General features: G+C 37.1%; 4 protein-coding genes across 4 annotated transcripts; 2 read left to right on the forward strand and 2 right to left on the reverse strand.

Annotated features, from left to right (window-relative positions):
• The first annotated feature begins 187 nt into the window (after nt 1-187).
• Nucleotides 188-3321, forward strand: LOC123320702 (protein zyg-11 homolog B-like). Its single transcript, XM_044908101.1, has 5 exons — nt 188-736; nt 797-1074; nt 1128-1493; nt 1561-2623; nt 2688-3321. Exons 1-5 carry the CDS (start codon nt 364-366, stop codon nt 2828-2830), a joined length of 2223 nt encoding a protein of 740 aa, XP_044764036.1. The 5' UTR covers nt 188-363; the 3' UTR covers nt 2831-3321.
• An 89-nt stretch (nt 3322-3410) lies between these two features.
• On the reverse strand, nt 3411-4345 carry LOC123320741 (prenylated Rab acceptor protein 1). Its single transcript, XM_044908148.1, has 3 exons — nt 4084-4345; nt 3819-4028; nt 3411-3764 (listed from the first exon to the last, which is right to left on the reverse strand). Exons 1-3 carry the CDS (start codon nt 4164-4166, stop codon nt 3464-3466), a joined length of 594 nt encoding a protein of 197 aa, XP_044764083.1. The 5' UTR covers nt 4167-4345; the 3' UTR covers nt 3411-3463.
• A 239-nt stretch (nt 4346-4584) lies between these two features.
• LOC123320745 (mesencephalic astrocyte-derived neurotrophic factor homolog) lies at nt 4585-5784 on the forward strand. Its single transcript, XM_044908153.1, has 4 exons — nt 4585-4733; nt 4854-4953; nt 5012-5136; nt 5188-5784. Exons 2-4 carry the CDS (start codon nt 4872-4874, stop codon nt 5488-5490), a joined length of 510 nt encoding a protein of 169 aa, XP_044764088.1. The 5' UTR covers nt 4585-4733; nt 4854-4871; the 3' UTR covers nt 5491-5784.
• Nucleotides 5785-5851: 67 nt separating this feature from the next.
• LOC123320690 (condensin complex subunit 1) lies at nt 5852-11006 on the reverse strand. The gene is made up of 19 exons (XM_044908076.1): nt 10709-11006; nt 10522-10653; nt 10063-10467; nt 9805-10007; nt 9652-9753; nt 9438-9599; nt 9218-9388; nt 8991-9159; nt 8790-8931; nt 8447-8739; nt 8282-8381; nt 7944-8221; nt 7656-7885; nt 7313-7597; nt 7056-7255; nt 6827-6997; nt 6509-6772; nt 6187-6457; nt 5852-6125 (listed from the first exon to the last, which is right to left on the reverse strand). Exons 1-19 carry the CDS (start codon nt 10794-10796, stop codon nt 5943-5945), a joined length of 3849 nt encoding a protein of 1282 aa, XP_044764011.1. The 5' UTR covers nt 10797-11006; the 3' UTR covers nt 5852-5942.
• Between the last annotated feature and the right edge of the window lie 1189 nt (nt 11007-12195).

Genomic DNA, 12195 nt, shown 5'->3' on the forward strand with positions numbered 1-12195 from the left:
ATTTTAGGTAGGAATAATCAAGGCAATGCAAAATTTACTGAATAATTCGTGGTAATTTCTTTAAATTAAAGTAGAAGATAATTAAGAATTAATGAAGAATGCTGTCATCGTTAAAAAGATTCTCTGAAAGAAAACTGTAATCTACATTCTGTGCTCGCCTCTCTGTAGTCTCTGTTGTCAAAATAAATAGGTTATGAAATAAGAAAGGATGTTTATATTCAAAGAATTATTAGAATTATTGAATTGACTAATATAATTCGTACATAAAGTAGAATGGAATATTTCAGTGTTTACCCTAGAGATTTTCCTTGCATTAGTTGATTCATTATTATTCGAGGATTGAGGTAATTCTAATAAATCAAAATGAAAAGGAGTCCAAATCCACTGGAGGAAATTTGTCTGGATAAAATATCAGATAACATTCGTATGTATATAAACTTTCTACACATGCCAGACACCCAACGGAGTGAAGCTTCAAAATGCCAATGTGTTTTCAAAGATCCCAATATATTTCTCATTCAACGAATGTCCGAAAAATTGATGAGCAAGTTACACGAGAAGAGATTCCTTACAAATTCTACTCTGAGCTTGTTTTCTGAACAAAATACAAAACTGAAAAGAGTGAAACTCGAAGATATTACAGTAGATAAGGAGGGTATGATGTTCTTGAAAAATCACAAAATTACCGATTTAGAATGTATCAATATAAAAACTATTAGTATTGTAGATATTATAGGTGAGTTTTTATATATTTGATTGATCATTAAATGATACTAATCGGATCACATGTTTTCAGATTGTTTAGATAGTTGGTCTGTACAGAATTTAATTAGTGCCAATTTCACCAAATGTAGTTTCATGGATTCATTCAACTATTGTTATATGGTGAAAATCCTGGCCTTTAAGAATCTTAGAAGCTTAAGTTTGGCATATACAGAATTGAATCAGTTTTGTTTCAAAAGGATCTGTACAGATTTGAAATTACTGGAGAGATTAGATTTATCTGGTACATATATTACTTGTCTAGAACCCTTGAGAAACCTTCAGCATCAATTGAAGTATCTAAGCTTAGCGGTGGGTATCTATTTATCCCCTGATAATACTCTCTAAAATGAAAATTTATACAGGATCTACCGCATGTGAATAATTTAGTTCCTGTCGTCCGTGATACCTACAAATTGAAACACCTAGATGTCAGTTTATTCAATAAAAAACTTGATGAACTAAATATAGAAGCGGGGCAATCTCAGGTTGCTCAATTGCTAGAGTTCAAAGACGATATGCCTGGTTTGGTATCGTTGGATATATCTGGATGGAAAGATCACATTTCCAAAGACCTATTGTATAATTTTATGCTTACGCATCCAAAATTGGAGTATTTAGGTATCGTATTCAGCGATCTTATGTTCGAACCTGCTTTCTGTGAGACACAGTACTTTCAATATCCCAGACATGTGGTTATTGGGGGACTTGGAAATAAAGACCAAATTGCAGTAAGTACCAACTTTTACCGATAGTTTTGAGTTCATTTAGGCGATATATGAAAAATCGAAATTTTAGGTCACCTTGCAGAGGTACAAAAACAGGGCGAGTTACATTCAGAAGGCCCTCTATCATCTGTTCCAGATAACGAACAGGGCATCCCCGGAACCCTGCCCGGAGATGTTCGAACTCGTTCTGCCCGTCATGGCTCATCACCCCCTGGTTTTTGGGGTACAGATGGCAGCCACGGCCTGCCTTTACAACCTCACCAAGGGGGAACTCTCGAAAAACATACACCCCAACCTGCTCAGCAAAGGGATCAATCTGACGCTCAACGCCATGACCAATTTCCCCAAGGAGTACCAACTCCAGAAGAATTCCCTCTTGACCTTGTACAACGACCGTATCTTGCTCGAGGTGAATTTCGACAGATCCAAGTGTGCCGTTCTGGTCTTGGACGCCCTGTGCAAATTTTCCGACGACAACGTCAGCAGGATGGCCGCGGCGATCTGCAGCATCCTTGCCTCGAAGATCACGTCCAAGGAGACCTCCCAGCTCGGCTCGAAGGTGAAATACATGAGTAAACTGTTGGAGATGGTGGCCAACAGGGTAAAGAATGAAATGTCGGACATAACCTTGAAATTCACGCTCAGCGCCCTCTGGAACTTGACAGACGACAGCCCTGATTGGTGTACGGTCTTCGTGATCAAAAAGGGCGTTCTGCTCTTCCTCAAAGTCCTGGAAAAGTTCAAAAACGACAGTACCATAGAGCCTAAGGTGTTGGGTCTGTTGAATAACATTGCGGAAGTGACTGAACTCAGGAAATACTTGATGTTGGACGAACTGATGGAACAGCTTTATTTTTTGTTGAAGTCGGAAAATATAGACGTCAGTTATTTCGCTGCAGGGATAGTGGCAAATCTTGCGTCTGATGGCGAGGAGCCCTGGATAGCCACCAGTCACGGTAGAGAAGAGATGTTGGCCGAAATGGAGGATGCTATAATTCAGTGGGAGGTGCCGCAGAGCGAGATGGTGGCGTATAGGAGTTTCAAGCCTTTCATACCTTTGTTGGCCGTTAATATGGATTATAGAGTGCAGCTTTGGGCTTTGTGGGCCATTCATCATGTTTGTACGAAAATACGTAAGTTTTTGTCATTTTTTTGGGTTGGGGTCGTTGAAGTAATTATTTCGTTTTATTTTTTCAGCGAAACGTTATTGTTCAATGCTCAAAGAAGAAGGTGGTGATGTATTGTTAAGTATTTTGTTGAAAAAACCCGATGTTCACGAAGTAATCAGAGTAATCGCAGGAAAAATAATGGACACATTAGAAAACACACAAATCATTTAGTGATACAATGACTAATTGATTTTAATTCGAAAATCGGAATGGAAAACAACATTCAGACGTTTTATACATCCGAATTGATATTAAACTTGTTGCACTGCAATAAAATGACTCAACCATATTGTTTTCAAACGTTTTATGGGCTATTTGGAAGTAACGATTCATTGTTGGAGAACTTTTTATGTGTGCACGTTTCTTGAGGCTTGAAAACTTTCAGCGCATTGGTGACGATAAAGCAGAAAGGAGTGCCAAATAATCATGGAATTTTCAAGATTTACTCTGTTCTCTTTTACCAAAATGTATATGTGATGTGAATAATTCTCATGTTAATCGTAGAAAGAATTAATTTTTGCTTCATCCATATTTTATTTATGAGATATATACTCAATCTATTGTATAAAGTAATTATTGCATCTATCATTTACCCTATTAGCTCAATTATTGATATTATAAATTGTGGTATATACAAATATTTAATAGAATAGTTTGTTGAATTTTTTTTATTAATTTCTTCCAAACTAAATATACGAAGTAAACAAAAACAGGAAATCTTTAACTGTACAAAACAGAAAATCGAGTAATCTTGAGATAAAAGGTTTTATTTATACCATGGAATAATTGCAAAATTTCTGATAATTATACTTCTTCCCCGAATAAGGCTTCAGTTTCGGGGCTAGGGTTAACAGCTTCTATATTATAAAACGCAGCGTGCAACATGATGACCATGAAGGAGGCACCAAGAACCCAAAATATTGCTGCATGTACACCAACCAAATACAATATCGGCATAGTCAACATCCCCACAACCAAAAATCTCTGATTCTTCGAGACTTCCAATCCAAACAATTTCAAGTTTTTACTTTCGTAACACCTATTCACATACCGATTAATGTAAAAACTGCCTGCAAGGGCAAGAAGAATCAACGGCGAAGTAATTCTAAAAATACACCATTAAGAATACCCTTAAAAAAAACCAATCACAAAAACTCACAGGCAATATATCACTAAGCCTAATGACACAAATATATAGTTCCCATAAAAGTACTCGATATTCTTTTTTATTCTCTTAGCTGTTCTTGGAACAGATGGGGCAGTTTTAAAGTTACCAGTGTTGAGGAATTCCATCCATGGCCGTACCTTTTGGCTGGACTGTTTTATTAATTCTTTAAAATCTGGAATTTCAGTTGGAACATGGAAGAGTCTGGAATAAAGCGTGATTTTAAACCATATATTTCTTCCTTACATTGATGAGAAACCTTTGAAACTGCGACACTTTCGAATCCACCGAGATAGGGGTTGCTTCTATATGCCCTGATAAATCTACTGCTGTTTCCCCCATTTTAAATTGTTTTAAAATAATTTTGTGAATAAATGAAACATGAGAATGATTTCGTGAAGAATTTGACGTTTATCATAGAAATTTCAGGTTGATTCAGCTGGAAGAGATATTTTGTTTTAGTGCAAATTTTGGCATATTTTTGTTTACATGTAACGTAGATTGACAGCTCAACAGATGACGTGACACATGATTAACCTTAAAAATGTGACAGATCTTTGACAGGGAGCACAGATATTATGACAGAGTATTGTTCTTTTTCTGGCAAAAAATTGTCATTCTTTGTTTTTAGCGTATGGATTACTTTATGAAATCTAAAAAAAAAAAATGTGTGTAATGTAATTTGATGTAATAATGAAAAGAGAACTATTTATGTTGCCAATTAATTAATTTGAAAATCCCGTTAATCAGTCGTCGTAAGCAAATTCGACGTGCACCAATAGGATTGCGCCAAATGTAATGTGACGTAAGCTGTCAAAAATCTGGAAATTTGAAGGCGGTCAGAATACCGAACTGAAAAGTCTGGTGGAAAATTGGATTTAGGATCATTTTTACTGTGAAAAAGGGGAGGTAAAGTTCCGAATTCTCAAGTTTTTGAACGTTACTACTGATTTTCCAATACGAAATTGTTTTCTTCTATCGGATTTGCATAAAATCTTGAAGTTTAATAACCTATCAAATCATTTGCAGAACGAAAATTTATTGAAAATGAATATTTTGGACGTTATTCTCTCATCATTGCTAGTATGCGTGGTTTCCGTAAGCAGTCTGAAACAAGGAGAATGTGAAGGTAATGCATTATCACCTATTTAAATAACTTCGGTCAACTTCATTAATATCATTTTCAGTTTGTGTGAAAACCTTGACCAAGTTCTCAAATACCTTATCAGACGAACAAAAGAAAGACCCAAAAAAGATTGAAGATGAATTCAGGAAATTTTGTAAGAATCTGAAGAATAAAGAGAATCGATTTGTAAGTGATTGTAACAGTTGTTAACGATCCAATTAACATTCAATTTTCCAGTGTTATTACCTCGGGGGCTTAGAAGAAAGTGCGACTGGAATCTTAGGTGAAATGTCCAAACCTTTATCCTGGTCTATGCCAGCTGACAAGGTATGCGAGAAACTCAAAAAGAAGGACGTTCAAATCTGTGAACTCCGTTACGATCCCGAGATCGATCTCAGAACCGTAGACTTGAAAAAGCTCAAGGTGAGGGACCTCAAGAAAATAATCAACGATTGGGGTGAAAACTGCGATGGATGCGTAGAAAAATCAGAATTCATCAAGAGGATCGAAGAGCTCAAACCGCAACATACCGAATTGTAAAACAACGAACCTCCGTAATACCGGGCCAGTTTTAAATGGTTTAGAAGTGATTTACAACCTCGTGACGAAAACTAGAAACGCAACAAATTTGCAAAGTCACCTCGAGAACAGAAGTTACATTGATTTCCAAGACACTTTTCGTTCCGACGGATCTGTTCCTGTTCTTAAAACGATCCAAAGATTTTTTATAATCGTCAGTTTCTTCAGTATGTCTAGAAATATTTTCGTAACCCTTTAATGTACTGGTAACTCAGTTCATAACTTATTTATTGTGATTAAAGTAATTGATTTCTATGCCGGATTTTTTATTTCTTACCTGATTAAGGAGATACTCTTCCCTAGATATTGAAAGGGGAAAAAATGATGAGAATTTTCAGTTTGATAAAAAATATATATACTATGGTTCATTAAAAAAGTGCAAAAATTACTGGTAGACGAAAATTTATCATTTCTCAATCACTTTCATCCTCATCGCTGCTTTCTTTCTTTCGTTTGGCCCTTTTTGTCTTCCCTTTGTTCGGCTGTGTTTTCTTTGTACTTTTTTTGTTGATAACTGGACGAGGCGGTGGTCTTTGATCCCCTTCCATTATTTCGAACACGCTTTCAATAGCTTGCTCGATTTCGGTGATAATCGGCTAAATAAATAACAAAAAGATTGGAAAGAAATTAAAATATTGTAAACTTTGTTAAACATACCTTCAAATCGGTTTTTCCAATTTGTTGCTTGTTGCAATTGGCTAAAATCTGTTTAACATGAGTGTAAATTTCGTCATCGTGCACCAGATGTTTGTACAAGGGGAAATTCTCCTGCAACTTCTTCAAAGCCTTCTCGTTGTACGTGATCAAAGTCAAACAAAACATGATATTCCTACAGATGTTCACGTTTTCGGTCAGCTGGAACTTGCAGCAGAACCTCTCGACCAGATTCTCCATATACTTCTTTTTATCCATCAAATCGAACAAGAACCTTCAAAAACTCGAGTTACCTAAGTCAAAACTTCTCCCAAAAACCATTTACCTCATTATAACCCTCAAATCCTCGGTTTCCGTAGTCTCGACCAGATGCGAAAAAATATCCGGTAGGATATTATAAAGGTTATTTTCTTTGTGCGATAGTTGAACGAAGAAAGTCCTGCTCATCTTGTTCAGGTCCACGTCTTGATCGATGATGCACTTGGCCATCGTCGAAATGTGCCCCTGTATCCTAATCATGTCCCTGAGGATCAGATTGGAGAGGGTGAAGAACGTAGCTTTCCTTATATCCGACAAGGGGTCCACCAGGCTAAAATAGCACGAATAAATCGAAGGGATCATCGTTTAAGACACCTTCACTTACCTTTGGTAAATTCTGGGGGTCCAAGGTTCTACGATGTTTGGAAAACGTGTCAACAGGTCCGAACAATGATATAAAACGGTGCACTTCAGATCTGCATGGGTGGTCTTCTCGAAAATTGTGAACAGGAGCTGTATGTTCTCCTCGCAGAACCTGCTCGACACCAACATATACCTACGGGACATTTCCAAACTTAAAATAACATTCCGGAAGAAATAAATAACGTTTTCACCTGATTAGGGCTATAACGGCAGCACCCTGAGTCACTGAATTACTGTACAGGTCCGGCCTTTGACAAATTTTTTTTATGATGAAAGACAGCTTCCCCAACAGACCTGAACTGTTAACAGTGTCATTCTCCAGAACGCTCAGGATGAATTCAGCGTCGGAATCCTCAGCTTGGGCCCCTTCGAGGATGGACTCTTCGTGGGGCTACAAAATGATAAAAATTAGATTGTGCAAGATAAATTACTGACGATAAGCACTCACGTTGGTTTGATTTAGTACGGATTGGTTAATTTTGGAAGAATTCCTTGATTTATTCAGGTCGCTCTTCTTGTTCTTCTTCTTCTGCTCCCTGATGTTATTCCTCCTCTTCAATTCTTTATACAGGGTGTTGTCCATGAAATCCAGATGACTGACGGCTATGCAACCGAGGAGTTGACAGAACCTGACCAGTTGGAATTCCGACAATTCCTTCTCGTTTTTACCGGTCAGGGTAACGATGATGTTCCTCAGTAGATTCTCGCAAACTGCCTCCGGTTTAGAGCACACCTTGAAGGAACAGGGAATAATTGAGTAGTTCAAATGTTCTAAACTCTCCAGAGCTTACCTTGTAGATGAAAGTGATAACGCTGGGTATGGCACTGCTGTAATAATGCACATTCTTGAAAAAATTGACCGACATGATCTCCAACAAAGATTGGAACACTTCGTCCTCTGCGTTTATCTTGAACGGTGGAGTTTCGGAGTTCATATCGATCTTTTCCCTTCCTACCACCCCGAGGGCCTTGCAAGCCGTTCCCACCAGAAGCATGTCTTCCTGCACCTTGTCACCTTTCTCTAACGAAGCAAAAACATAAATAAATACACAATGCAAACTAAATCCACAAAAATTTACTTTCTAAGGCTATCGTTGAGATCAATTTGATGTTTTTCTTGATTATCGACACTCTTTTGATGGAAGTCATACGGAGGAGTTCCAGAGAGGCCCTTCGGTCTTCCTCCGAGGTGGGCACTTTGTTGGTGAAGAATTGCCACAGCATATCGATCACACCGTTGTCGATGAACCCTTTTTTGGCCCATTCCGCCAACACGCTTTGCAAGTCCTCCAAGTTATGGACGGGGATGTATTTCAAGAGAGATATCAACCGTTTAACAATGATCGTAGTGTGCTCCCTGAAAAATTGCCAAATTTCGATACCAATCGATTAAAATCGAAGAATTTCTTGAACTCACGTCAAATTCTCAGCGTCTGTCTTCAAATAGATGGTTTTAAAAGCGTTCACTATGACATCCTTACGTTCCTGCTCATTCCTTTGCATAATCCTCAACATTTCTGGAAATAACCGATAAAAATTCAATTCGAGCCCAAAACCGGATGTTTCAGATCAATTCACTCACCAACGATACCCTTCTCGTTCCTGTCTATGTTAAATTGATAAGCAGTGGTTAAAAATTCAACAGCTTCGTGCAATTCCCCGATAGTGGGCGTCTCCAGCAGTTTAACCATGTGTTCGATGGCCGAATCGACCAGAGTTAAAAAGGTGACAGTGTCCCTCAAGAATTCGGCTTTTACGTTCAGTTCCCCCATTCTCTTGTACAACTCCTCGGTCTTGCTGTTGGTGGGTTTAACGAAGGTGGTTTTCAGGAGTTCCAGGGTTAGTTCGACTTTACCGTAACCGTCCAGTCCTTCTCTGTAAAGGAAGAAGTCAAGACGGATTCGATTTAACAGTAATATACCCACATTATGTTCTTCCAAGTGGGTAACACTTTCTCGGCTGTCCTACACAGTTTAACCGCGCTTTTATAGTCTTTCGCTTCCAGGTACATCTTGATCACCTCCGAAACGTCGTCTATTTCTCGAGGGATATCTTGGGCTTCAGTCTCTACCAGGGAAAAAATTCAAGGTTAATTTCCAGACCAAAACAGAAAATTTCCACAATACCTTCTTCGAAATCTTTTTCTAGCTCTTCCTTTACATCGTTTTTAATCAACGCCCACTTAGCCTCCAATTCTTCACTTACTTCCGTGAATACCTTTTGAATTTCTTCCTCCAATTTCTTAATTTCCCCTTCGACTTCCTCCAAATTCTTCTTGCGCTCAGCGAGTTTCAACTAAAACCGGATTTTGTAACCATAAATACTAACATGGTCACAGCACCGTCATACTTACGTCATAGCTGTAAGCGTTGTGGGACAAGAATAAAGTGACCAAATTCGCAGCGCATTTCCTGACCAAAGAGCCCTTGTCTCTCAGGTGCTCTATAGCCATTTCCAAGATTTCATTCTGATTCACCAGAGGGATCGAGTTCTCTTTTTGAAGCCGTGCCCAGTGTTGAAAAACCTTGAAAAAATTGCTTCAAACCTGAAAACTATAGATGAAACGACCTTACCTTAGACCGCACCAAAGGTGAGCTATCTCCTATGTGTTCCTTCAAAATAGCTATGAATTCATCACGGAACTCTTTTTCTTCCTCAGTTAGATCGTGTTTGGTCAAAACTTTCGAAATAACCTCCGTTATTACGGATAACACACAATTCCTCAAAGTATAAGACTAAAAACAAACTAATTAACACTTAAATCCCAAAAAAAAACGAAAAACTCACATCATAATACAAATATCTAGTTAAATACATCACTTCTGGAAGCATTAGATCCGGCATAAGTATCGCCATTTCAACCAAGAGAGAGGAACAAAAACGAGCACCCTAAAAAAAATTATTTAAAGAATTTATGGATAAACTTTGAGTGTAACTCACTTGGGCATCTTGATATTTCTCATTTGTTTGCCATTCCGTCACCTCCTGTATAATATTGTGCAGCATAGCTTTACAATTGTAATTCTCTACTAAAAACTTGAAACCTTCAGGTAAACATTGAACAAGATGCTCATGTAATTTTATCAGATCCACGATCCTTATCACAAATGAATTTCCATGGTTATGATCTTTTATCAATGTACCTATAAGAAGGACATTAAAGTCTTCAGTAACTAAATAAAGATTTATTTAACACACCAAGAAAACTCCATATTTCAGTTAAAACATTTTTGTCTCCCTTTATCGACGAATTTTGAAGAAACCTGTAGCAAACTTCCGATACCAAATTGATGAATGATCCTTCCACTATTGGTGGACTCCAGAGGCTCTTTATATTATGTTGTATTAAAGTATTGAGCTGTACAACTATCTGTTTTTTATCTAAACAAAAAGGGCTATCATCCTTCTTTTTACTCTTTTTTAATTGTAAACTTTTCATTTGTTTCTCCTCTTCCTTAGATTCGAATATGAAGATGATTTGGGTATAACAGTAAAGATGGATTTTAATCATATTCAGATATTGTTGCCGTAAAGACTCATCTGCGTCTTCATCGTCCCAACTAGATAAAATAGGCCCTAAATCCTCATTCAACCTTTTCAAACCTAAAATTCAATGGGGAATAGACAAGAATATTTGGATCATTTCAACGTTTTTACCTCTGTGTAATTCCACATACACTGAGTGAATTATGTCAATAGGAAGGATATCGCTATGATATATGGCTGAGAAATAAGCTTTGCACTCCTCGATAATATACCCTGTTCCATTTTTGTAATTGCTTTTGGCCTCTACGAAAACAAGAGGATTATAACAAACATACAATTATTTCAATACCACTAGTACCTTGAAGATAGCTTATAATGTCGTTTTTGGATAAGTCTTTATCTACGTTTAATTCACTCCTATGTGATGGAATTTCAAAGGACTCCATTTCTTGTTCAATTTGAAATAGTTACCAGAGCCCCAAAACCACCTTATAAACTCACAGAGCTCCTCCAGGAGTAAATTAACTACAATTCCTTATTTACAAAGTGTCATTTACAAATTTAAAAACGGGAAATTCATTAAAAAGACGAGAATAATCAACAAAAGAAGCGAATTAAAACCTCAAAATCAAAATTTTTCAACAGTCTTATTTGAAATGAACCATAGAATCAGCTGAAGGTAACACAGATTCATTCTGACAATAATTATTATGGAGCTGTTTAATAAAAACATTATTTTTTAATATTTATGATTCTCGGAAGAACTGAGTCAATCTCAAGAATTATTTAAATATAATTATCATTGTATTTTTTCAAACACAAATTATCTGTTCAGTCTTTCTCAAACGACTGAAGCGCTGTTTGTTAGTGCGGCTATACGAAACTAGATGTCGCCTAATATGTGAATTCTAAAATTTTGAGAAAAATTAAATCATTCTAGTACACATTTTTGTTCAGTTCGCCTGCAAGACTTTTCAAAATCATAATTGCAAAATTTATGATGAGTGCTTCCGGAATCTATACAAAACGGGAAATTGACATAAAACCTCATTGAATAATTTCAATTCTCGCATCCACCATTTTCAATATACAAATTCAAAACGAAGTTGCGCATCCACCACTTTCATATACGAATTTTCTTTTTTCTTTATCACAATTAGCACCCTAATCTGATGAAATTTTCAATCGTTTTCATATCCATATTCCTCAAATATTCGTAGGAAGGCAGTGTTGCAAGAGGAAGTATCGAATTTCATTGATGGAACGTTCAAAATTGTTCTAAGGGCGCCACGCATGCCTAGAATAGGATCCTCGAGAAAGGGGCTGAATGAGGGAGTTGCGAAATCCCCCTATCTCTTATCAGTGTAAAATAACCGGAACATTTCCTATAGTTGGCCCGTCTCTGGCTACTGTATTCGATATGGAGTAAGCCGTTAATGGCAGGCTCTGTTGTCGGAGTTACGAAATTTTCCTTTGATGAATATATAATTGGTAAAAGCACCCTTGCGTCTAGATCGGTTGTTTCCTAAAGACTCTAAAGAGCATGGGATTTTGAAACCTTCAATAGGTGAAGATGATTTATTTCATTTGTCCATATCAATCCATATTTGTCTAAATAAACCAGACATAAATAACATCTGCAAGCCTTACCCTGTAGTCTCACTAATACGTGCGAAAGCATTCGCTTCGGTATAGAATTAGGGCTTAGGAAATGAGTTTTAATCTAAGGACAGTGGGTAAAGTTCAATATTATTATTGAAGTAACCCAATAACCATTTCGTAGGAAATGTATTTCGGGTTGCAGCTTTCCAAACACCCTTCTGACCATCTGGAGCAACTAGTAAA

The sequence above is a fragment of the Coccinella septempunctata genome, chromosome 9 (genome assembly GCF_907165205.1).
Source record: "Coccinella septempunctata chromosome 9, icCocSept1.1, whole genome shotgun sequence".
Classification (NCBI taxonomy): domain Eukaryota; kingdom Metazoa; phylum Arthropoda; class Insecta; order Coleoptera; family Coccinellidae; genus Coccinella; species Coccinella septempunctata.

What these genes read in the sequence shown, in the direction of transcription:
- LOC123320702 (XM_044908101.1), top strand. Translation starts at nt 364, where the DNA reads ATGAAAAGGAGTCCAAATCCACTGGAGGAAATTTGTCTGGATAAAATA. An exon ending in TAGTATTGTAGATATTATAG is followed by an intron (nt 737 to 796) that starts GTGAGTTTTTAT and finishes ACATGTTTTCAG; the next exon opens with ATTGTTTAGATAGTTGGTCT. An exon ending in GAAATAAAGACCAAATTGCA is followed by an intron (nt 1,494 to 1,560) that starts GTAAGTACCAAC and finishes TCGAAATTTTAG; the next exon opens with GTCACCTTGCAGAGGTACAA.
- LOC123320745 (XM_044908153.1), top strand. Translation starts at nt 4,872, where the DNA reads ATGAATATTTTGGACGTTATTCTCTCATCATTGCTAGTATGCGTGGTT. An exon ending in GAAACAAGGAGAATGTGAAG is followed by an intron (nt 4,954 to 5,011) that starts GTAATGCATTAT and finishes TATCATTTTCAG; the next exon opens with TTTGTGTGAAAACCTTGACC. An exon ending in AGAATAAAGAGAATCGATTT is followed by an intron (nt 5,137 to 5,187) that starts GTAAGTGATTGT and finishes TCAATTTTCCAG; the next exon opens with TGTTATTACCTCGGGGGCTT.
- LOC123320690 (XM_044908076.1), bottom strand. Translation starts at nt 10,796, where the DNA reads ATGGAGTCCTTTGAAATTCCATCACATAGGAGTGAATTAAACGTAGAT. An exon ending in ACAACGCTTACAGCTATGAC is followed by an intron (nt 9,160 to 9,217) that starts GTAAGTATGACG and finishes ATCCGGTTTTAG; the next exon opens with TTGAAACTCGCTGAGCGCAA. An exon ending in GCCGTTATAGCCCTAATCAG is followed by an intron (nt 6,998 to 7,055) that starts GTGAAAACGTTA and finishes AATGTCCCGTAG; the next exon opens with GTATATGTTGGTGTCGAGCA.
- LOC123320741 (XM_044908148.1), bottom strand. Translation starts at nt 4,166, where the DNA reads ATGGGGGAAACAGCAGTAGATTTATCAGGGCATATAGAAGCAACCCCT. An exon ending in AAAGTGTCGCAGTTTCAAAG is followed by an intron (nt 4,029 to 4,083) that starts GTTTCTCATCAA and finishes GCTTTATTCCAG; the next exon opens with ACTCTTCCATGTTCCAACTG. An exon ending in GGCTTAGTGATATATTGCCT is followed by an intron (nt 3,765 to 3,818) that starts GTGAGTTTTTGT and finishes GTGTATTTTTAG; the next exon opens with AATTACTTCGCCGTTGATTC.